The sequence below is a fragment of the Patagioenas fasciata genome, chromosome 11 (assembly GCF_037038585.1).
Source record: "Patagioenas fasciata isolate bPatFas1 chromosome 11, bPatFas1.hap1, whole genome shotgun sequence".
Classification (NCBI taxonomy): Eukaryota; Metazoa; Chordata; class Aves; order Columbiformes; family Columbidae; genus Patagioenas; species Patagioenas fasciata.
In genome coordinates this window covers 20,332,706-20,358,441 of record NC_092530.1, presented here as the reverse complement: position 1 = coordinate 20,358,441, position 25,736 = coordinate 20,332,706, and the positions used below count along the sequence as shown (strand labels likewise).

The following is a 25,736-nucleotide window of genomic DNA, read 5'->3' as shown; positions in this document are numbered from 1 at the left end:
AGAAACAGGTCAAAACTACTTAGATAAAAAGGAAATTTATGAATCAAAATAGGAAAGAAGAAACAATTTCCAAGTGTGTGACCCAGTTTAATGATACATCTGTTCTCTGAAACACTTGACCATCAATAACATTTCATGGGTTATGATGCCCAGAATGTTACTTCATAGGTATTTTATACAAATATTTACAAAGACTTTCAAAATTCAGTGGCACTAAACAAATGAGAAGAACTTAAAACTTAAAGCTACAATGCTTAAAAAATGTAAACAGTTTATTTTACATAGTTGTAAAATATAAGAACTTTCTAATGCAGCTTAATTTTATCTGGAACGTGAATATATCCTGGTGCCCGTGAACAAGGAATGAGAGAATTTTTACACAAGTATTGTGCTCCAGTGTGCAAAAAATTGTATATAAGAAAGAAATCTAAAGTCCACAACAATTAAAAGACAACAAAAAAAATGTCACGTCCTGAAGTTGAGAAATTTATAAAAACATTTACACATGGTTGCTGACCCATCAAAAACTTGCATAACTTAAAATTCTGAACAATAGCTACTACAAATTCAAGATCTTTCTCAAATGGAATTTTGTGCAAAGATTAGACTACATCATTCAGCATTTTTCCAGCTGTACCTCCAACCCTCCCTTCCTATTCCCATCCCTGACATCTAGTGGCCACAAGCACCACTAAAATCCTTTTGATATATAGTCAAATTAGTGCATGTAACCAAAAGGCACACACATGTGTGAATAGGTTTTCGTGCAGAAACCTGTGCAGGTTCACAATTACGTTGCAAAACAACTGTTCATAGAAAGTTTAGAGTCTAATGTTTGGCAGGATTATTCTTACACATTCCTCTCTGTTCTACAAGCCCAGGTGTTAATAGGTAGACACAGCTTTCCAAGGATCCAATATTTGAGTAGCCTTAAAATAAAAGATTTAAAAATAGATCACCCTGTAACATTATTATATTAGATACTTTGCTTTTGCCCACATTATTTATGGAATTTTAATCCCACAGTACCATAGCTTTATGCTGTCAGTTGCAAACCAACTAAGATACATATTTCTTTTTGTTAATGAAGACTTTGATTGCTCCAGTAAAGTCAGCCGATAAAAGCACTTCTGTGTGATCTGTCTTCAAAGCTCCTTTTAATAAGGAAAGAGAGTAAACTGTTAGTTCATTACAAATAAATAAAGCTCTCATTAAAAGATAAGCTGTCCCTGTGACACCATTCTTCCTGTATCCCATTCCTGTTACCTAGCCAATACTTCAAGAACACATCTGCATTTCTAAGAGATGGACTTTTTTTACTATGTATTGATACTGCTCTACCTCCTAACAGGTCAAGTTTAAGAAAAATAATCCTGAAGTACACAGGACAACAGCTACACCACCCCCTCACTTCGCAGTCTTTCAGATTTTAAGAATGCAACAGCTGCCGAAGTGTTCAACTGCTAAGGCAGGAAAATATATCCATGCCACTGCAAGGATTTTAATCTCAAGAAACCCCCCTCCCTAATTCAAAGTGTTCTTCATCATCTTTTCCTTCTCATACTGTGGTATCAAGCAGAGATCACCTTAAACACCTACCAGAGGGTATGGTATCTGATGTTTCAGAATCTTCTCCCTTACTTTCAGCTTCGTGCTTTTCAGAAGTTTCCAGTGACACCATCAAACCAGGATTGGGAGCAAAAATCGCAGATGTGACCACTGCATTGTGTGCTTCAGAAAGACAATCCAATTTTTATTATTTTGTTCCAATGAATTGCTAATTTTACAAGAATAGCAGGCATAAATTTTAGTAAATATCCAAGAACCTCAGTGCTTGTGGCACCAGGTAAGTTCATCATTCAAGGAGCTATTGTCACTGCTTTGGAAGCTTAGGGATCTCAGAAGTTTCTGTAAGTGCCCAAAACTAACTCTCAAGAGCTCCAAAACATGTTTAATATAAATATGGTCCCACATTTCCCCAAAACTGTGTGCAGGAGGTATGAGTTGCTTTTTTTTTTTTTAAATCTTGACACAAAAATTAAATGTTTGCATTTGTTTTCAAAGACACTTTTCCATAAAGGATCTCAGGATTGATAATTATTTTGATTACTACACTTACACAACCAAGTTCTGCCAGGGAAACATTACATTCACTCAGAATCTCCTACTGAAGCTGGACAAACTCTTAGCTACTCTGTCTCTTGTCATCCCAATCATGCATCTGTAGAGAGTTTCCTGTGGACAAGGTTTTCTGACAGTCTACCTATGGAAAATCCAGCAGTTACAATGCATCTTGCTAACAATTTCTTCAAACTAAATGAATTGCACTGCTGAGCAAATAAAAACTAGAAAATAAAAATATTTAATTTTTTAAATAATATGACCTTCAATAAACAAGGATCAAAAGCCAATTTTTACCTTTAATGCCTTCCCAGAAATCATTACGGTCTCTTCTTACAGATGTAAACTTGCTCAAGTCATGGTATGTACTCCAAATATAAACGTATTTATCTTCTGAACCACTTACGATGTAGGTAAAATCATGGCTAAGGATTCAAAGAAGGAAAAACACATCACTTCTCTTAGCTGTGCAAGCAACTGTTACAATAACTCCTCAGAGGACTTGTAGCTTTACAAGTGCAATCAGGCTAAGTTCACAATTCAAACTGATCCTTCATTTTAGTGACTGCATCTCAAAAAAAATACATAGTCCTTAAATGAGTGTGCATGTAAGCTTCCCAGTCATGAATAGCACATACAGAAGCTGTTCTCCTGCAGCTTCTGACACAGAGGAGGGTTAGTCTAACAACCATACTTAGTAAGAAGAAAACAACAATCTTTAAATGCAATTTGCATCTGTTCGAGTCTGGAACCTGTCTGAATACCTGAGAGAGTAACAGAAATTGTCTACAATCACAAGCAAAAAAATCCACACTGGTGTAAGCTAAAAAGCATTCAACCAGATTGAATAGCCAGATGACTCTATAATGCACACTGACAGAGACAAAAGAGTACAAGTCAGATTTACTTTGAATTTACCTACTGATGAACATGCTACATATCTAAACTATGCTACAGCCCTGTAGGTAAAGATGACTTAACGTGAGAAATTAATTTTTAGTGGGGGGGCTGGACAAGATGACCTCTAGAAGTCCCCTCCAGTGCCAGACATTCTGGGAAATACTGGGTCAGCCTTAAAGGGGCTTTCAAAGGCCAACAGCTGACAATCGAGATTGCATTTGGCATCATTGCTTAAGCACTGCTGCCCTTCTCTGCTCAAACATCCAGATTAAACAGATACCCAAACATTTTTTCCCCTTTGGCTTCTGCAAGACTCAAAGAGTGAATAGAACAAATATTCTCCCTCTACTCCCTTTCTTTTACTACTTCAAACACCAGTATCTCCATGACAGTCACAGTAACATACTCAAACTCAGAAAGGCATCTTAGCCCAGCATGGAGAAAGAAGAAAAAATAATTCCAGCTCAGATTTACAGGCTGTTTCCTGACAGTGATGGTACACGGGCAGTGACCAGCACCTAGGACAACAGGTGAGCGACCAACACACCAGCAACAACACCTGACAAAATTAAGGAAATAAAACCTATATCATGGATGAGAGAAAAGATGCAGCATCCTAGCCCCACCTGTTCTAGCACAGTTCCTGTATTTACAGCAATAGTAACGGACACGCATCGTACTATCAAAAGAAAAAGGATTCACTCGTCCACAGAAGCTCCCTGCTCACAGACAGCTGTGCCATTCTTGACTAGAGCCTTTAGTCACATTTGTATTGCGAGGCAAGTGACATTTCAGAGGCTCAGCTACACACCAAGGTAAACAGATTATTTAAACAAAAGCCTCTGTACTTCAGCCACAGCATTTCCCAAATCCAACAATTCCACTGCTGTAACACTGACTTACCTAAAGCTGGCTTTGATTTGGCTGCTGCTGTTGACATAACCTTTGTATTTCATAGACAAAGACAGATCTCTTAGGTCATACAACCTGATTCTGGAATCATTTGATGTCACTAGTATCTAGAAAAGAAATAAATAAAATTTAGAAGTGGAAACCATTAGCATGCCCAAGGAGGAAGAACAGAGTTCATTCAAACAGTCAGAATTCCCCATTTTTTTGATTTAAAAGGGGACATAGACAAAAAATAGGTCCAAAGAAGCAAAACAAGATTCAGGACAATGACTTTTTCCTCTCTCATCTTCTGGCTTGAACCAGAACAGCTGCTCTTTACTGAAGTAAAACGGGGGCCCTAAGAATAGTCATCAATTTGCAAAAGATATTTTGGAACACATTTCACAATAATATAGCAAAACAGCTCTTCTAGTGAGGTAAATTTCTGGAGAGTCATGACCACGAAGCACAGATCAGAGGCCATTATCTACTGTATAAATGTGGTGGTTTAACCCAGCAGATGGCTTAACACCACACACAGTCGTTCACTCACCCTCCCCCCAAAGCGGCACGGGGAGAGAATCAGAAAAAAGGTAAACCTCGTGAGTTAAGGTAAAAAGTTTAATAAGACAGAAAGGGGAAATAATAACAACAGCGATAGTAAAGAAGTATATTAAAACAATGATGCACAATGAATTGCTCACCACCCATCAACTGATACCCAGCCAGTTCCTGAGCAGCGGTACCCCCAGCCAGCCTCCCCCAAAACATACACTGAGCATGATGTCGTAGGGTATCAAATATCCCTCTGACCAGTTTGGGTGAACTGTCCCGGCTGTGCCCCCTCCCAGCTTCTTGTGCACATGAACAGTGTGAGAAGATGAAAAGTCTTTGACTACTTAGTAACAACTAAACCATCAGTGTATTATCAACATTATTCTCATTCTAAATCCAAAGCACAGCACTATACCAGCTACTAGCAATAAAATTAACTCTACCCCAGCCAAAACCAAGACGATAAACAAACTGAGCTTTTCTTGGTTCATGTAAGTTTCACGTTTTTCCAAATGAATATAAAATTCAAGAGGTTGTTTATGCTAAAGCAATTTTCACTGAAAGCCATCTGGAAGTATTTTATGACCTTTAGATTAATCAGAGTGTGTCATTTAAAAAAGCATATTTTACCATTATTTAGTATTGTATTAGTCTAAATCAACAAAGAGTTGTGTTCATTTTAGTAGTGTTAAGATGCTGATTTAAGTCAGTGACTACAAACAAGACTTAGCACAAGCTTATTACGCATCAGACTCCAGTACTGAGCCAAAGTTGCACTGAAAGACAGTACCTTATTCTCTCCAGGCAAGGGTTCAATGCCAGTGATTTTTCTTCCAACTCTATTTCGGCCTCTGGTAGAGCGCACATGTATTTGTGTATGGTACTTCAAGTGCTGAAATGATATGAAAATGCATCTTGATTTGAAATAATTGTGTAAAAGCTTTAAATTATTTTGCTTCAAGTTGAAATGGTTTGTTTCTTGATATTTAAATAAGCATGGCTTTTAAATGTTTGTTATTTAACATGAAAAAGAAACAGTCTCAAAAAACTTTTTACCTCTGTGTCATAGAAGATGCATCTTCCATCATATGTGCCTATGACTGCGTATTTGCCATTCTGACAGAAGTTGGCAGCTGTAATCAATTTTGTCTGCCCATCTACTTCATTCCATAATGCCACTTTTTTGTCAGGAATGTTCCAGAGTCGGAGTTTTCCATCCAATGAACCACTTAAGAAGTACCTGTCATCCTGAGAGGACAAACTACGTTAATCTCAGCTTGTGCTATGAGTATGCCCCGATTTCCTTAAAACCTTCTTGTTCCATTTCCAAACAGCTTCTGTCCAGAACCTCCCAAATAAGAGCTCTCAAACAAGTTCATCATAATATTTAAGAAGGTTGAAAAGACAAAGTTAAAATCACTGGTAAATGAAGTTCAATTTTGTAGAGTTTTTTGAAAAGATTACACACATACAGTGTGTATACCTCAAGTTCAAAAACTGTTCACTGTTGGCACAATTACTTTTTACCCTCTCAAGACAAGTTAGAAAAATACTAACTTTGTCAGTGGTTGAAAGGTCCTTTCAGAGTTCCTGATGCATCTACCAGTTACGTATGTTCAGGGAACATATTACAGTATTTTTTAAAAATCATCAAATAAGATAGGTTGGAAGTAATCCCTGGAGGTCGCTGGTCCACCTCACCTGCTCATAGCAAGGAAGGCTTCAAAAGTTCGATCAGGCTGTAGGGAGTTACATACTCGCAAGTTTTAAACATTCCCAAGGATTCTGTGGTTTCTGGACAATGTGCTATATTTCATTACAATTTTTTCCACTAACATTTAATCACAATATCTGTCATTGGAAATTCAGACTTTTCACAAAGTTACTCAAAACTATATCAGCTATAATGTTATAGCCAATAGATAAATGACTTTCCAAATCACGCTTACAAGCAGTTAAACCACAGGAACACTCCTGGTGAAGTTTAATGAATACCTGAAGTTCCAGAGTATTATCCAATAGGGATATTTTTAAAGTGCACAAACTCTATTATTCATTTAAAAAAACCCCTAAAAATAAAGGGGGAAGACTCTTGTAATTTCAAATTCTGCCTCCCTAGAAGTAAGACAGCAACTACACTTACCCTTGGGTGGAATGCTATAGCAGTGACAAAGTCTATATGCTGGAAACAGCAGAGACATTCTCTTCTTGATATGTGCCATAATCTGACAGTCTTGTCCATAGAAGACGAAAGCAAGAAGTAATTCTGTGAAACAAGAGCATTTCATGGTTATTAATAGACACAAAAGTAACAGAATTGACTTTGCTGATCAGATTGCTTCTGTATTTTAACTTCTCTAGCAGTTTCTTTGTTGCCATGAAATTTAACATTTTAACCTTTACCATAAAATGTTTTATCCAAATTATCATTACTAATCGGTGTTTTCCCTAAGCCAAGCACACTAATGCTCAGTCACAGAAAGTTTCCTGGAAGAATCTCAACAGAAATGAATACTTAGAAAGTAGTTACAGTATTTGGAGAAGAAAAACAGCACAACAGGCTTCTACAGAAGTGGGGGTCACTCCCGCCTAAGATACTTCAGCCAGACTGTTCTTAAAATTAAAACTGTATTGATTTTAAGAATGCTTTTAATTAGAGAAGCCAGAGAAGTTTGTTCATTTTATTCCAATTATTTCAGCTGGAATAAGCATTGTCTCTAAAAATCTTTTCTCTTAACTTCAATATTTCATATTGTTTAGATGCATGGTTCCAACGGTAATTGACAGAAGAACACAATGAAAATACAGGAGAACCATGTAGGCTGTATTAAGGTGCCTTACTTTGGACCAGGAAAGATCCAGAAGATCTGCTGTATGCCCTTTGTATTTGCAAAATGGTCGTTGACGAAATGGGGCATTTTTATCATCTGGGTCTTCATCAACTCCACTGCAAATCTATCAGAGAAATGTACAGAAACATTACAAAATGTTAGCTGGAAAAAACAGCAATAAAGCAGTTACTGCTTATGAAAAGTACAGGACCAATAATAATTTAAAGAACAACTCTTACGACTTTAAAATAAACAACACTGAAGTAATAAACAACCAAAGTAGATTCCAAGTACAATGGTCTGTGAAACATCATATTGAAATTCCAAAATAAAGAAGCTCCACATTTCCCATCCATACAGCTTTTATTCAACGGGACAAGCTTGACAGCAATTTAAGCAAACATTTGAAGATAAGCTTTTGGAACAAAATGTATCAATCTTGAAAACTGCATTCCAATTTAGAACACAAACTGCAATTAAAGTTTCCATGTTTCTAGTGCATATCAAGAATGATAACTTCCTAATAAGAGACCCTTTCAGAATAAACAGGTGCAAAATAAAAAAACCCTAGAAATTCCTATACAAAAGCTCTCCACCAAAAAAACACTCAAGATGACACCCCTGGTGTGTGTGGCTAAGCAAGCCCATTCGCTTATCTAAGGCAAGGAAAGACTCTAGGCCCCCTCCCAGCCCCCCACCCAAATAGTGCACATTAAATAATGCTGTTGCTTTGTCATCTATTTCTTATACTACTGGGAACCAAAAATAGAAAAAATGTAAATAAATGAATTTTAATGGCAGGTTTACTAAAGCATCTGAACACACTACAAGGAACAGTGTCTTAATACCTTTGGTCTGTCATGTTCCATTTTAATCTATACAGATGGGAAAAAATGTAAAAATGTCAGGTTTTATTATGCTTCTGAGTATCCCGTTGCTGAGTTTGGCCTTCCTCAGAAAAGACATCATCAAGTCAGATGTTAACTGCAAGTAATGCTCTGAGGCAAAACATTAAGAAAGGAAATTCAATAATGTAGGTTTTTCCCCTTTAGCATTTCACTTGGAAATCTACTCTGGCAAAGGGCCACAGACAAGTTATGTACATTTTGTAATGCATTAAGTTTAGTGTTGTACTTTCTTACTTGTACCCCATAATCATGGAATAACAGTATTTGACTGAATGTATCTTTGGATCAGACAGTTTGTCCGTGCCTCAAAGACAAAGGCCAAGAACCCTTTAATGTGCTTTTGGATAAACGCACAACAATCAAGATGTGGCGTTAGAGAACAAAGCGACCCCTCACCTCTTTCCCCCAACACCCAGTGTACATACCCCTGCATCAGTGTCAGACTTTGAGGAATTCAGACTCTCTTGAGATGGGGAGGGAGAGACACGGCCTAAGATACAGGCAGAAACACCATGGTCAACATTACGTTCCCAAATAACTAGATTTTTCTAGTGTTTCAGAGCTTGAGTGATGCATAGAAAGGTACCTTCTGTGTTGTATTTCATTCGCATGTTATTGAAGTAGTCAAAAGCATTCTTTAAAACCCATATTCTTACTACGTTGTCTTGTCCTGCAGACGCAAGTAACCGACCACAGTGAGAGAATTTCATTGTCCAAACAGCACCCTGCCCAAATAAAAATATTATTGTTTAAGTTACATAAAGAGCCTTTTTTGATACAAAAAACCCCTTTGTATAATGTAAACTGACAAGATTTAGGATATATACAAGATACCACAAGGAAAATAAATTGTAGATCAGAACACTGAAAAGTAATTGTTGAGACAGGTGGATTGTGCAACATACTTGCAAAGACAGTTTGAAAGAAAGCTCACAAAGCAGATTACTGTGGGAGAAGAGTTAACGGAGCTCAGTGCTACCACAGCATTCTACATAAAACTGGTACAGTTAGTAACAGTCAGCAAGTCACGGTTCTGAGTGACTTATAACCTGCTATTCGATTAGTAAAACTGGCAAGTACTTGCAGCTGTACATGAAGTTAGCACCAGCTGTGCAAACACTTTTTTTTAATAGAAATTGTGCTTGGCTACATCAACTCTAGCAACCAACATGAATACTACATTTGTTAAATTCAGAACAGGTATGAGGATTTCGCAAAGCCTGTGAAGGCAACAATTCTTTCTTCATTGCAATGTCCGGAGTCAGTAGTCAATAAAACACAGTACCACACAAGCAATATTCCATTTCCTCCTATTATTTACTGAACAGCTATTAGGCATTTGACTCCACCAACCTACCATTCTTTTAGTATGCTTCTGGGGAACTTCCTAGGTTTTAAGAAGTCAAATACTGGCATGACAGAAACTAACAAAATTACCAGAAGGACCGAAAACTTTAGCTGTGGATGACAAGTTTGAACTCTCCAGTCACCAAACAGATTGCTGTAGGTCATTATCCTCAGCCTAACACTGAAAGATGGGGAACTCTTTCAATTGTCAGACAGTTGCTGTCAGCAGAAGTACCTGGGAAGCCAGGAGTACTAGAATGTATTTCAGACTCTACAGGGGAGCTTGCACACTTCCAACAGTGATGAACAGGTAGGTTTTCTGCCTCATTCTCCACAGGCATCTCTGCGAATATCATATCCCACTCTCTCCCCTCCTTATCATCCTGATCCACACACCCTATTAATCTCTCTGCACTTTTGCCTCTAGAACCTGTCTATTACTTCTGTTCAATACTTGTGTTCATACCTCTAACAGGCAGATCAGGTCAATACTGTTGCTCTGTGCTCAGTTCTGGTAGTGGAACATGGCCTATTTTGGCCTGAATTTGTAATTGCAGGAACCAAGAAACCAGGTGCCACTCAATTCCAAAACTCTTTCCAGGAAAATCTCTTGAGAATCCCTGAAGCCTGAATATCTACAGACTTTTTTTCCTGAAGATCTCATCAAACCAGCCAAATTTTAATTTCTTGCCAGAATGAAATTGCTCTTGAAAAATAAACTTGGCAGTAATTTCTGGAGGTCACCAAGCAGATGAAAACTAAAAGCTGAAACTCACGCTGAAGAGATTCAGTAAAACCACAGATGAAATTTCACAGACCTACCATATGCTCTCCACTGAGATCCTGAACAACTTTAATTTGTTCAAAATCATAAGGTCCCTTGAAGCCATGTGCTGCTTTGAACTTAACTGGTCTTGTATATGGCATCCCTTCATCATCACTAGAAGAGGGGTCATCTTGATCTGTGTGAAAGACTAAGAGGAACACAAATTCAGATGCACATATCTCAGCACACATTTAATCTATTAGTAAGCATTTGCCAATACTTTTTGGTAGCAGATTACTCTTGAATTAACAAATTTCTATAGGCACTATTAAGCAAAACAAGAATACTGTGTTGTATCAAGGCCTAAAATACATCTGCCCCTTTCTTTACACTGGGTTTTACATTTGGCAGATCCTGCACTAAGTGATTTATGTCAGTTTAACGTGTGCTGAAAATTATCCATTTCATTGTATCGGTTACTTTTTGGAATAACTTTCCAAAAAGGTTTACGTTTTGATACCCAGACAGCTTTCTAACAGCACAGTAAAAAATTATAGTATTCAACTGGTTTAGCTGAAAAGGTCTCTCAACTACTACTATACAAGAATTCATCCTTGTAACCGGCAAGTTTCAGAATGCCTACCAAGCTACAAGCTTCAACTCTTAAAAGCCACCAACTGTACAGTGGTAGTGTACAGCAGCACATGTCCCTCAGACACCTTTGAATCCTAGAAGCCCAAGGATAAACAGATTATCCTGTTAAAAAAAGAAAATAAAAAGTCAGCGTCACCAACCTTCATCTCGAACACTCTTAACTTTGTTCACAGCACGTTCACCATATTCTTCAGCAAGGTGCTTTGCTCGCTTTACAGATTTGCCAAGGAACTTTTTCAGCTGGGTCCTTAAAAAGGAATGGCACTTTTTCAACAAATAACTCTGGCAAATTCTCATTTTTTGCTATGATGAGTCAATAGTTTTGATTTGAAATGCAATATTATCTCTTTCCACTACTGCTTCCTAAAATAAGCATTTAATTTGCCAGCAGTAATGTAACGTTCTGTTTAACTGTGGGGCAATGGGCTTATGTAAATTCAGGTAACACTTGTACTTAAAAGGTAACTTGTTCAAAAGTCAGAAGAAGAGTTCCAGCTTAGAAAAGCAAACCCTGCCTTTCTTTGTAGGGACATGAAACAGCATCTTACGTTTTTTGTTTTAACCTTCCTCCATCAGAATCAGTTTGCTGCGTCTGCATTTTGTCTTCATCATCAGACTGTGCTGCATCATTACTAGGAAATACAGAAGTGATTGTTCAATATGAAATCAAAATGTATCTAAATTGAATAAAACATTAGTAAAGTAGGAGCTGCATTTTAGGATTCATCTTTGTTCCTTCATGTACCACTCTGGAAATACATGGACATGATATTAATCAAGTAATAAGACACATCTTTCAGTTCTAAGGTATCTTGATACTAAAACTGCATACATACTCCAGATGCCAAAGATAAATTATTCCCATAAATTCAAAACTTTAAGCTTATTGTGATGCTCTGAGAGATCAGAGATAAAATACACTAGATTACTAGGAAGAGGCAACATGCCAGATTGTTCTCATAGATCAAATTAATCCTGGTTAATTCTGAAACAGAAGTTTGCACACAGAAGAGTATAGCTCTACAGAGTGAATTTCTTTGACAATACAACAAGGCAAAAAAATTAAAATTATCTGACGCATAATTCACACAAATCTGGGTTTTGAAAAAAACATCTTGATTCACACAATTTCCTGATCATTAAGAAACTGTATTTTGCTACCAAAGCTTACAGACTCAGTTTTAAACATTAAAAGGGCCTAAAACCCTGTTAAGGACAGGAAAACCTCAAAGCAGTTAGCTATACTGATGACCACAGATCTTCAAAGCACTGAAGTCTACTAAATTAAACACTGAAAAAGCTGCAGGAGGTGGTAGAATGAACAACATATAGTACTTGAACATGAACTGTGTTTAATTCAGTATAGAAATGACAACATTTAACATATCAATTGCTAACTGCAGTTCAGCTGGATTTTCAGAGATTCTTGCCTATCGATTTCGAGCAATATCATCAACTTTCAGTTAACTTAAAAGAACTCAGTTAACAGCCTAGTTCACAGGGAACTGGCATTAGCAGTAAATTTGTCAGATACAGATGGACTGGGACTCCTTACTTGCGTAAGAGCTGTCTCCATGTATGCAAAAACTATGAGAGCAACAGTATCAGAAAGAGCTGAAAGCTATCTTCATTCATACCTGACGTATTCTTTAGTTCTCCTCATGATATGCAAAGTTAGGGGATTAATGCCTGTTGGCAACTTTTCTTCTGCCAAACTCAAGGGTATTTCCTCACCTGTATCAAGGTTTTTTATCATTACACTTGCTAGAATTTCCTACGGAAAAATAAGACAACTTGATCAGAGTCCAAAACCTAGGGCAAAATATAAATCATCTGATCTTACAGATTTATTTCATAAAGTCTAAGTTAAAATTGCCTTTAGCACATTAGTGCAAACATTATCAACCACTATACACAGATAATCAATTACATGTCATCACAAGCTTTGACTTCATAAATCAGAAATGCAGCTGTACAGACATCAGCCCCTGCCTAACATGCTAATATGAAACATATTATGCAATTATTAGATTTTGGAGTCCTCCTGTTTCAGATATTCTAACAGCCGTAGCTTAGATTTAGTCAAAGACAACCTTTACCTACACAGAAAAAGCATTTAGAGCTAACTAGTACTACACAAAAGAAAAGGGTTGGAGCATTTAATTATCTGCTTACAATCACACATCTGTATAGTAGCAGCAAAAAAAACTATACACAGATATACATAAATAAAAATCGGCAGCAGCTCAATAATATAATTAGGATTAATGGAAGTTACTAACTAAAGAAACGATTTCTTAATAATAGTAAAATTATTCTCCTATAGCTGACTTCTCCTTTTAGATAGATGACAAAATGCCAAGTTTGCTGGTGCTCCCACATGTTGAAATCTTGAAACATGTTTGCATAGCTACAAACACAAACTCATGGCATTTCAGATCTACTACAGCTCACGTTTTCAAACAGTAATACTACATATGACTCAGGGACCACAAAGCGCCTAGGTGGACAAAGCCAGCATGTCATCACTCCTGTTTGCATCCCTCATCACAACACGTAGCGGTGCAGAGTGCAAATAGTGACGTGTGGCTATTCCAATTCATTTGAGAAACTGGAAAAGCAAGCACAAGAACGTACTATGTACCAACCACATTCATTAATACCTCATCTGTGAGTTCTCTTCCAGAATTAGACCTGGGTCTTTGTGGTCCAAGTACTTCATTTGTTGTCTGGCCATCAGCTGCTTTCCCATTTTCCTGAAATTTTGCAGACAGAACATGTTATCTCCAGTGTAACATTGAAGTGGTAGAAAACTTTAAAGTTACTGAACTTAAAATCTTTTCCTGATACCTGTGCAGTGACTATTTTATCTCCACTAGTTGCACTTGCCAAATCCAAAGAAGGCTGAGAATCTTTGGGCATGCCTTCTGTCACTGTGCTTGGAGTTAAAAGACCACCAGCTGTGAAGTTCTCTCGAGAAACTAAAAAGACATTCATATTAGAAAGAAGAGCATAACACTTGATATAGACAGTCTACAGATTGCTAGAATCATAACATCATACTCCTAGAACACCCTTTCTGACAATTTGCATTTTTTTTCAAACATCAACTGTCACCAAATTTGCCTTATCAATTCTGTATTTCATTTATAGCTGGAGGCACAGGCACAATTTCACACCTAGTCCTCTCAAGTTTTATTAACAATTTTTTTCTTAGTCATTCCCTACTAACCCAGGACTACTCATTTTCATGAATCCTCAGCCTACATCTTGATGTGTATTTCCATGCAAATACAGATTGCACACATTTTATTTGAAGTAACTTTTTTAGTTTCTGTAATGATGAGGTAATTTCTTCTTGCTACAGAAGTAGCTATTTTGGTAGGAAACATTAGTTTACAAGAAAGTCTATGAATTAGGAACACTTGTAATGCAAAAGCATATTCCTCCACTTTAAGAAGTTGAGATTGTTGAAGAATTTTTTTTCCCTCATTGAGACATCAACTAAACTAAAATTGTAAGATGGAATGACTCTTCCCCAAAAGACAAAAATAGTAACCATGCAGATAACACAAGCCATCTCAAATAGGACACTTGCCTTCTAAAACAGGTTTTTGCACTTCAAAATCCAGTTCACTCTTCTTCTTCCGGGGGGGTGGAGCTGGCCGTGCAGGCGGTGGTGGTCTTGGAGGAGGAACATGTGTTGGAGGTGGCGGCCGTGCTGGAACAGGTTTCTTCGTGCTCGCAACTATATCAGGTTCTACAGTAAGCTGCCTCGGTGGTTTTGCTGGAGGCATTTCTTCTGCTGTAGAAAGATCTTTGGCAGATAAATCTGAAGCCACTTGTTCTAAACTATTTGCTTCTTTCTTGTCTGTTATGTCCTCATTTTTTGATGTTTCTTCCTGTGCTTCAGTTTCATCCGTTTTGTGGTCAGTTGCATTGGTTACTTTTGTTAGTTTATGTGTTTCCTGTTGCTCAGAAGCAAACAAAACCTTCCCTGACTCCAATTCAGTGTCCTCAAACACACTCTGATGTACCGGTTCTCTGGAGTCTTCTTGTAATGATGTTTGAGCAGTTAATACTTCTGGAATACTACTAATGATACCTACTCCAGAAATCCAAGCATTTGCATCTGAACTTGGAACAGTCAGTTCTTTTTCTCTAGAAGCTAAAGAATCATTGTCCAGTTGTTGTGACTTCTGGCTTTCTTCTATAATACTGTCAATAATCTAAAAAAAAGAAAACAAATCACAAACAAGCAAAACGCCAAAGCATTCTGCTGTTAAACAGTAGGCAACTCTAGGGTACACTTACCACTCAGTCTGTACAAAACCCACAAGAACTCTTCCACTGAAGAGTTGCTTTGTGTACAAAATATATTTTGTTTAAAAATTCTGGAGACCTAGGTGCAGAAATAGGTGTAACTGAAAACTGAAACAAAATTACTGATTTCCATTCTTCTACAATGTACTTTGAGAAAAACTTACGAAACAAGACCTGTTCACTCTTCAGAGTGATCCCGTAAATTACACAAATAATTCACCATTGCTGAAACCCAAGTCTGTTTTTAGAATTTTTAGTTTCATATTTACATTTTAGATGGACACTCTTACTAACATTAACAACAAATTCTAACCTCTGTTAGTTTCGGGATGAACACTGATTGTTAAATTATTTAATATTTCTAGTGTGATGCTGGCAGCACAAAGCAATATTTAACTAACCTCTTTTGAATCATCTTGTTTCATTTCTTGCACAAAGGTTTCATTTCCAGCTTTGTGTAGCTTGCTGTCCATATCCTATAGTAAAAATAAGGTAGATATCATAAGACAATTGTAGTAATTGTAGACAATTTTAGTGTTCTTCAGCAAGATGATCTAACAAAAATATATCTACAACAAATTAAATAGTACAAAGCACAAGAATTCTGCTACATTTTCACACATTACTGCTGTCAGATAGATGTTTAAACAGTCATGCACATGAAGAGTATTTCATACAACCACAAACACAGAGAAAACCTGCACACTATTAAACAAAAAAGGCAGTTATCTTTAAGAGGCTTGAATCTTAACTGAAATAAAACTGAAGGTAGCGTGAAGTTTAGAGAAACATACACATTCAATAATCTGCAGCAAGGAAAATCTGTATTAAAATATTTTTTTCTTGATTAGCGTGTGGGAAAGGATGCAATAACTGTATTATCACAACATATAAACCAAACTTCTCTAGAAATTTCCAGGTTAAATCAGGCAGACCTGTCAAGTGGCCACAAATATGCTTTTGAGGTTCTGACATTGAATCTTAGTTTCTACAATTTATTCCTAGTGCACATGGTTTATTTTTGCCTTCAGTCATCTTCATGCAGATCCTTCTGAAATGTAAATAAATTGCAGCTGAACAAACGAAACAACTGGATTTAAGCACCAAACAAGAACGTTTTCAGCAGATTTGGATGAAAGACTGCATGAATATTCAAAGCTGAGTGTACTATTTATTCTTTATATATGTAAAATCAACACTACCAGGATATCATACTACTGATGTGAAGTCAGCTTCAAGTTTAAGAAGCGTATTTTTGAGATGCACAAACAGCATCAACACTTTGGTATATCCTACCAAATAAAGAATTAAGAAAAACAGTTCAGTAAAGGTGGCCTTGCATACCAAAATAATGTAGCAAATCTTAGTAATAGCTTTAAGTCTTATTTAATAATAATTACAAAAATAACTAAAAGCATATATATTATCAATATCTAACGGAGAATCGGATAGTATGCTTGATGTTGGAAGGGACCTGTGGTGATCCTGTAGTCCTTAAAGCAGAGCCACCTAAAACCAGTTGCTCAGAGATATGTCCAATCAGGTTTTGACTATATCCAAGGACGAAGACCACACATCATCTCCGTGCAACTTGTTCCACTGTTTGACCATCCTGCACAGTCTATTTGGTGACCAAAGCTGCAGATAAAAGCATGTATTTGTCTCACAAAAAACCCCTGACAACTGGCTCAAAGAATTAAGTCACTGAGTTTAAAGTATTAAGAAAAACAAACAAAACTCAGGTGATTCCCTGAGTTTAGATACAGAACTGCTGTTCTACTCCTTCCTGTCAGACACAAAACTCTCTTCTGCTGAGGTCAGCAGTCCTCACCTGTCTCCCAATGTTAAAGCCGCCAAATGCTAGCTGTTACCATTATAAACTCTTTTTGTTAGGCTATTAATTTAATTCTGCTTATACAGTTTTAGATATGTACAAGATATCCAATCTCCATAGTAAACAGGTATTTTTCAAAACATCTCCATATATTTTTGGACCTTGACAAGATTTAGAGTGACTGCCTGGTACAGATATCCAAGAAATTTCTCCTTAGACTTTTTAAGACACATAGCTAGTCAAACAGACTCTTTATGGCATACTAACCTACTATAAGATGTTTGAAAAAACCCACACAAATCTTTTACACATCCATCTTTGAGAGTTCTGACCTCAAGAAATATAGCATATCATACAGAGACAACTGCAGTTCTAGAAAAATTCTTCCTCCCTGCCTACTCCATCCCCAACCTTCCACATTTTTTTCCTAATCTAAATGCAAGTTCTACTTTGCCTTATCACTAAAAGATATCTTCAAAGGTATGATTAAACACTTAAGTGTAATCAGTGTCTACAGAAGTCCATTATATTAATTTCTAATTTTATTGACATTAAACTCGCACACCTGTTAAACTTTGGACTCTGGAAACATTTCTTACCCATTCCAAGGCAAACTATACCATTAGTCACACATTCACTCAATGGATATGGTACCAAGCAGAGAAGTGCTTTTTCTACCTTCAAAAACTTAGCTTTGAACAAGTGACTTATGAAATACTTAAAATTAAAAAAAACCTACAAGCAACATACAGAACTTCATAGCTAATATAATAATTCAGTCAACAAGATATTGTACTGAGTTTAGTCAGAATGAGTGACATTTCTTGAAAGGCTTACACATGTAATACTTAATCAACTGGACATGAACTAGAACACAAAACAGGGGATAAGTCCCTATTGCATAACAGATACCATAAGATATGGTATCACTGTAAAAATGTTATTGATTACAGCAGAGTGCTGCTGACAAATCAGAAACGCTGTTTCCACTACGATTTCCCAACACCTTGCAGACAAAACATCAAGTCTTCTGTACTCTGCCTAACAGTGTTGCACAGCATCACCTTTGGCCTTTTCAGACCAGGAAACGAGACTTAATTGTACAAGGTTCCAACTCCTCACTTAGTGACAGCGTGTCTCAATCTGGCACACACTATGTGCAGATGCAGCATACCAATTACCTGCGTGGGAAGCGGCAACACTGTCTCATTAAGCTAAATATAGTGTTTTATCTTCACATAACCTAAAGGGAAGGCTTTTGAACTACAAACACTAAGATTTTTCTTATTTTGAAGCCAGAAAAAGAGCAAAGACAACTATTTCATATAAATAGAGACAAAACCCAAACGCTGCAGAGACTTGCTCACTACTCACAAATAACTTGAAAGAGGGTAGTCTAGTAATTAAGTAGAACTCAATTAAATTGCACATACATATTTCAGATTAAAATTAGCTTTGAGATGTTAACATACCCTAAATAAAAGCTGGAACTTCAAGAGACAAACACAATTGCTACCTGTGACAAGAAAAGCCTATAATTTCCTGTCTGTGCAGATGTTAGAGCTACCGTAGTACATCTGATTTAGGTAGAAATGCTCCACATTTTGTTAATCAACAAGTATTTGATTTGAAGAAGAAACTCACCTTTAGTACACAGGATCCAACTTTTGTTGGTGATCTGTTTGAAAAAGAAGACAGACTTAGATAGAGCTCCAAGAAAAAAATTCCCTTGACAGTAAGCTTCAAATTAAATAGTCTAGAGTACAGCTCTCCCTTATGGTGCATGTATACTTGATACATTAGACCAGCAAAGTGAACGCTTCTCTTGCCACTCCTTTACACAAAAGGCTCCAAATAAAGTGCTCAGCTATCCAGAATGTGCAGATCCACAGTTTGTACAATCCTTGAAAGTTTCTCAGCAGAATCTTCTAGAAATAATATTTTAATCACCCTTTTCTAATAAACTGATGCTATTCCAAGTACAGATTTAAAAACATTTAACATTACAGAGAATTTAAAGTTAGCATATACAGGTAGCACAGGGTAGACATCAAAGAAACCAAAACTCTCAGAGAGCAGAAGCACAAATACCAAGTACCTGAACCCTACTCTGTAAAGTCAACACTATTACAGCCATTCTGCCCTTCAGCCTCTCCAGTAAACATAAGGTCTTGTTTCTAATCATGACGCTGGGTATAAATGTAAGTATTTATATTATAACAAGAGGGAACTAGTTTTGCACTACTTTCCAAAATGCATACTCTGAAACCGTCAACGTGTATTAGCATCCACTCACATAACCTCTCATTTCACTAATTACATGAAAGAACAGGATATCTTAGGGGAATGGTATCAGATAATTACTTCTCTTGAAGTCACCACTCAATCCAATCAGCAAATGATCAACTCTTACTATAACCTGAACTTATATTTCCCACAAGATTTCAAGAATTCTAGAACATGTTTAAATATTGAGTCACACTGCTTACTCTGACTACAGGATCTTACTCATATATAAAAGGCTGGACCAGATGATCTTTCTGTTCCAAACTGGGCTGTTCTATGATTCTATTAGTTTGTCAGTCACAAGCAGAAACCAAATTACAGATTACTTCTTTAAAACCTTCCTAGTTAGTAGGTCGAGAGAGGTTCTCCTTCCCCTTTACTCTGTCCTGGTGAGACCACATCTGGAATATTGTGTCCAGTCCTGGGCCCCTCAGTTCCAGAAGGACAGGGAACTGCTGGAAAGAGTCCAGTGCAGGGCAACAAAGATGATCAAGGGAGTGGAGCATCTTCCTTACGAGGGAGCTGGGTCTCTTTAGCTTGAAGAAGGAGACTGAGGAGTGACCTTATTAATGTTTACAAACATATAAAGGGTGAGTGTCATGAGGATGGAGTCAGGCTCTTCTTGGTGATAACCAGTGGTAGGACAAGCGGTAATGGGTCCAAACTGGAACACAAGAGGTTCCACTTATATTTGAGAAGAAACTTTTTCTCAGTGAGGGTAACTGAACACTGGAACAGGCTGCCCAGGGAGGTTGTGGAGTCTCCTTCTCTGCAGACATTCAAACCCGCCTGGACACCTTTCTGTGTAACCTCAGCTGGGTGTTCCTGCTATGGCAGGGGGATTGGACTGGATGATTTTTTGAGGTCCCTTCCAATCCCTGACATTCTGTGATACTGTGTAAACGAACTACAGCCTGGACTGTACAAGTATCCCAGCTGGCTACCAAGGTCAGTGACACTCAAAAACTTTGAGTATCACCTTGTACCAAGCAATACAGACAAATATAGACTTCTCAGACTAACTGGCCCCTCCTGTCTCCAAAATGATGGTTTCAAGGGACAACAGCTTCTGAAAAAGAAAAGTATTTCAATTTCATCTTTAAGAATTTCAGTTCTTCTCTTTACTGTCTAAAAGTATTTCATCACAAAAATAAAATCACATTTATATAGCAGAGTTAAGTAAACTTAAAGAACAGTGGACTGATATATAATGACTTATCATTCATAACTAATTTAATACCTTAAACCTAGATGATTCTGTCCAGATATTGACACTTAAGATATACAATATCCAAAACACTGTTTTGAGGCATAATCCTCCTAGAAGGTGCTAACACAAATGTGCAAAAAAAAGAGCAAAATCAGTATTTTGATCTGAAAAAAACAAACACATCTTTTGTCTTCCAAAATATACTGCAGGGAAAGGCTATAGCCTGTGCTGAGTTTCTGGTTACTGAAACATTTTCAGTTCCACTATTAACTCTGATTTCCTTAGAAAGAGTGTCAGAAATGTCTGTCAGTTCATGAAATCCACAAGACGACTTTAACAATGAGTATTTATAATTGCAACATTAATGCCTTAGGCTTCAGCAAGCTATAGGGTCCTATTCTACAAGGCACTGCTACGACTTTACATTCTAAATAAAATGTAAATCCCTCAACTGTAAATAGATACTTTAGGTTTCTATTGTGACACTCACCACCAACTAGAATGTCACTTCTGGTACAGACAAATAATTCCTTCACTGGTAACACAAAATATGAGGTTCAAAAGACATTGTACTCTTTCAGACCTCTTTAGTTAATGTGTTTTGTAGAAAATCAGCACTCAAACTGAGACAGATGTTATTTCCCACTCCCAAGCTCTACCTTGGCCAAAAGCTGGTCAAGTGATGAAGGTTACAGAGATAGCAGGTATAGAATATAACATAGCTGTGACAGCTATTGGGTAGAACATCAAGACTGAGAGATGCCACTGAAAACTTCAGGCAAAAACTTAATTTTGTTGTCTAGTAAGATTGTTTAGTAAATAGTGTGATTTACAAATTGATCACAATAAATCTTGTAGACTGCATTTCACATAAAACAGTTCTAACAAGTTTTCTTACAAAATACCACTGTAACACCAGTTTAACAAAGGAGCAGTTCAAGGTTATCCACAAAGATCAAACAAAAAATCCCATTTCACCTGCACAAACATAACCAGATGCCTGATTAATCTGAAAGTCAAATAAACTCCTGAAGATTTTTTTTTTTTTTGTATTTATTCAGCTGTCACATTCATCCTAATACTGACCAGACTATAGGAAGCTGACATTCCCCCTATCAGGTAGCTCCTGCCTAGTACCTATTTGAAAAAAGAACTTCATGCTTTCAACACACTGTTGCTAAGTTTTATGACCGAAAACAAAACATTAAGTCCATAAAAAAAAATAAAAAAAGTGAATGAATGGCCTTGGTCAAATCCCAGGAGCACACTGCCTGCTTTCCTGCGAGGATGTACATTGTTACAAAGCAGGTGTGCTAACAGGCGGATGAAAAGAGGTTTAAAGTGTATGTATAGTAGCAGTACACTGCACAGAACATACAGGTTCAGCAACCAGCCCACTAACTTTATTTACTGCTTGTACTTCAGCTTGCAAAGGCAAGTCACATTTTCCTCCCTCTAACCTATGGCTGGCCTGGAAGCTACAATTTTTCTTGATGCAGCCCTCTGTGGCAGTCCACACCTCCAAAACCACAAGGACTCGTTACTGCAATGCACTCTTTGGGCTGCCTCTGGAGAGTGATTGGGAACTTCAGTTAACCAGAGGGCAGAACTTGTCTGCAGTGCTGCAAGTCACTACAGCAACATAACTGATGCTTCACACTCTATCCGTTTGCTGCCAACATCAGTTTTGCATGTTGGCTTAAATACACATCAACAAACAAGTCATATTATACTAAGAAGGACTCATGTGTCAACAGGGCACAACTTAATGTTACCTAGCTTCCTACAAAGAAGAAAACTAGATTCTACAGGAAAAAAACCCAACATTGATGCAACTTCACAAAGACAGAACTACTGGAGTTAGAATTCAAGAATTTAACATAGCAGAGGATATTTCTCATTAGCTACACCAGCTCTTGAATCCAGTGCCTTCTGTTTGGTTGCTCATAACAATCTTTAAGATACGAGTACACTAGGAATAAACTTGCCACTTACTGTCAGGCATATGACATTCACACTATCAGGTTTGGCAGTTCCTTATTTCAGAGTGGGTGGACAACTTTTCTTATAAATAAGAGGGTCTGCCACATGCCAGTATCCAAACAGGTGCGCCTTACTTCATATTTTTCTTTTCTCAAAACTGACTTCCCTCTTAATGTGCCAGTTCATTCCTCTAAATTACAGGATGGCTATAGCACATGCTGCTAAAAAGGATTCCCAGGTGTTTCTGCTGATCATCAGAAGATTGAATGCACAAGGAAATGTCTCACACTGCAGAGGGCAATACACACTTATTTTCAGTTGCCCTTCCTCCCACAGGAAGGTTTTGATTTTTTTCTGTGGGTCCCAACTCCACATCATTACACATGCACAGGTCTCAGAACTACATTCTACAAGCCTGTTTCCAAGAAGAGTCCAATGTAAATGTGAAATTAGCTCTTTAGAAATCTCAAAGTTTATTTAGAGAAAATACTCTATATTGCTAGCATAGGCCCAATAGCAGACTGAATTACAGATTCAGTATCTGTATTGCAAACTAAGCCCTCCGAGATCACTTCCTTACTTGACTCAAGCTGACAGAATTTTATTGAGTCAATGATGCATCCTTATAGGTTATGGAAGAGCAACAGAAATTTTAAAAGCATCTTTCATCTTAATTTCTAGTGAATGACTTCGTATTATCAATTTCTGCTTAGATACAGGTGGGGGAGACCTGCAAAGTCAGGACATACGGCATTATCTGTATCGAAGAGAAGTCAGGATGTGCAGTTGGGCCAGACTTAATAGCTCACTTCCACCAAAATGTCTTGCTCCCCATTCTGCATGTGGCTTCTAACCACATAAATCCCACACCTTCACCCTCTCCTGTCCCCACCCTGACAGGTTCCAGCTGTTCTAACTTCTAGAAACAGCTAAAACTATTCTGTTTTTCAGCTGTTTTCAACTACTTTGAGTTGAAGCAAATCAGAGAACAGTCTGATGATCACTAATGCCAGAGCAAGGAAAGCAGTTGGAGCAAAACCTCATTTTGGCACAAGCGCTGTTAATTTGGCTTACCACATCTTGTGGAACTGTACGCCAAGATACACTTTTCACCAGACTACCTAAAAAGCTACTTTCTGAAAAGCTTTGATACAGGATGTGTGGGTAAGGAGAACAGATCTAGTCTTTCCTTTGTTCTAGGCATCCAGTGACCACTGACACACAGATTAAAACAAGCCCTTAGTAAATTATTAAAGCTTCAAATGGATGGATCCCACAATCCATATCTTATTGCTCTTTGAACAAGCTACGTAAAACCTCATCTTGCAAGGTCATAAAATGGAGAGGTTTCCTCCAGACTACATGAAAAACAGAACTGATACAAACCATCAGCAGTTTAGAACAAAACCAGAAAGATATATTTACAATTTTAAAAGAGGGAGCGTACTTTGCTAACATCAACAATATGGTGACACAGTTTTATGTCAATAGCGCGGTATAAAATGCTGTCAAAACTTCGTTACACAGAGCCATACACTGACTAAATACAAAGAGCACTGAAACAACACCGTTTAAAACAAATAACAGAGCACACCATAAGTTGTTTTACACAGAGAAACTGCTAATCTGTTGCTGAAGAAGCTCACTCTCTTATTTTTCCTCTGAAAACTGTTGATTTTACCATATTTCAGGGAGTAGTTCTGCCGGTCCCGATCTCGTCTGCGCACATCTTTTCTAAAAACTACATGTTGCCAGCCCGAGGTGGGCAGATATGATCTCATCAAGATAATGGCTACTGCCCTCCCCACAAGCCTCACGGAATACACCGAAAAACTGCTCCATTTCTTCGCAGTCTCCTGACTTTGGGGCTCGTCCAACCCACCCACCGCCGGGGCAGCCCCGCCGGGCCGCGGCCAGGACGGCCGAGCACCCGCTCCCCCCGTGCTCCCAGGCGGGGTCACCGGGCTCTGGCAGAGCCCCATTCCCTCCCTCCCTGCCGCTCCCCAACGGCCGCAACGCTCGGGACCGGCCGCGTCTCCTCAGGGCCGCGCTCAGGACGGGGAGGGCAGGGGAGGGCGGCGGCCGCGCCGGACTCACGGCACGGGGGAGGCGCCAGCCAGGTGCACGTCCTCGGGCGCATCGTAGAACTCCTCGGTGTCGCTGTCGGAGGCCATGACGGCACCGAGCCGGCGGCAGCGAAGCGCAGGGTGGCCTCCGCCACCTCCGGGCAGGACGGGCGGGCGGGGGCCGCGCGGTTCTCGCGAGAGCGGCGCTGGCTCCGCCCCCTGAAGGGCGGAAGTGCGAGAGGGGCCTGAGGTTCGCGGCGGCCCAACCTGGCCCAGCCGCGTGACGTCTGGGGGCGGGGCGGCCGCATTGCGTGTCCGCGCTGCAGCGCCACCTCGCGGAGTGGCCGGCGACGGCGCGCGCACCGCCAGACGTACACGGACGGGACCGGGCGCCCCCACATCACCGAGCACCTTTACCGGACTGTGCACCGTCACAGCACCGTGCACCTTTACCGGACCGTGCACCCTGTGCAGCACCGTGCATCTTCACAGCACCGTGCACTTTTACCGAACTGTGCACCGTCACAGCACCGTGCACCTTTACCGGACCGTGCACCCTGTGCAGCACCGTGCATCTTCACAGCACCGTGCGCTTTTACCGAACTGTGCACCGTCACAGCACCGTGCACCTTTACCGGACCGTGCATCTTCACAGCACCGTGCACCTTTACCGGACTGTGCACCGTCACAGCACCGTGCACCTCTACCGGACTGTGCACCCTGTGCAGCACCGTGCATCTTTACTGGACCGTGCACCCTGTGCAGCACCACGCAGCTTTACCGGATCGTGCACCTAGTGCAGCACCGTGCACCTTTACCGGACTGTGCCCCCTCACAGCACCGAGCACTTCTACCGTACCGTGCACCCTGTGCAGCACCGTGTACCCTCACAACACCGTGTGCCCTGTGCAGCACCGTGCACCCCAGCACCCCTCACAAGCTTTGGGAGGCAGGAGCCATGCAGCCCTCAGCATGAGGGGTGACAGTCCTGCTGTGGGAGCCCCCCATGCATCCCCTGCCAAGTGGTAGTGGCAAATGGGGCAGCCACAGCTCTGCAGCGC

At 39.0% G+C, this 25,736-nt stretch overlaps 1 protein-coding gene across 2 annotated transcripts; it reads right to left on the bottom strand.

The window, feature by feature from the left end:
• Nucleotides 1–66: 66 nt before the first annotated feature.
• On the bottom strand, nt 67–24,854 carry WDR44 (WD repeat domain 44). 2 transcript variants are annotated; one of them, XM_065846637.2, is made up of 20 exons: nt 24,707–24,854; nt 18,775–18,808; nt 15,698–15,772; nt 14,572–15,202; nt 13,824–13,954; nt 13,637–13,729; nt 12,611–12,747; nt 11,522–11,605; nt 11,114–11,220; nt 10,376–10,527; nt 8,793–8,931; nt 8,632–8,696; nt 7,309–7,422; nt 6,611–6,733; nt 5,524–5,715; nt 5,258–5,359; nt 3,925–4,040; nt 2,419–2,546; nt 1,600–1,731; nt 67–1,154 (listed from the first exon to the last, which is right to left on the bottom strand). In XM_065846637.2, exons 1-20 carry the CDS (start codon nt 24,781–24,783, stop codon nt 1,060–1,062), a joined length of 2,727 nt encoding a protein of 908 aa, XP_065702709.1. In that variant the 5' UTR covers nt 24,784–24,854; the 3' UTR covers nt 67–1,059. The 2 variants fall into 2 exon arrangements, with proteins under 2 accessions (XP_065702709.1, XP_065702708.1); XM_065846636.2 differs by lacking the exon at nt 24,707–24,854 and having other exon boundaries at nt 18,775–19,123.
• Nucleotides 24,855–25,736: the final 882 nt, after the last annotated feature.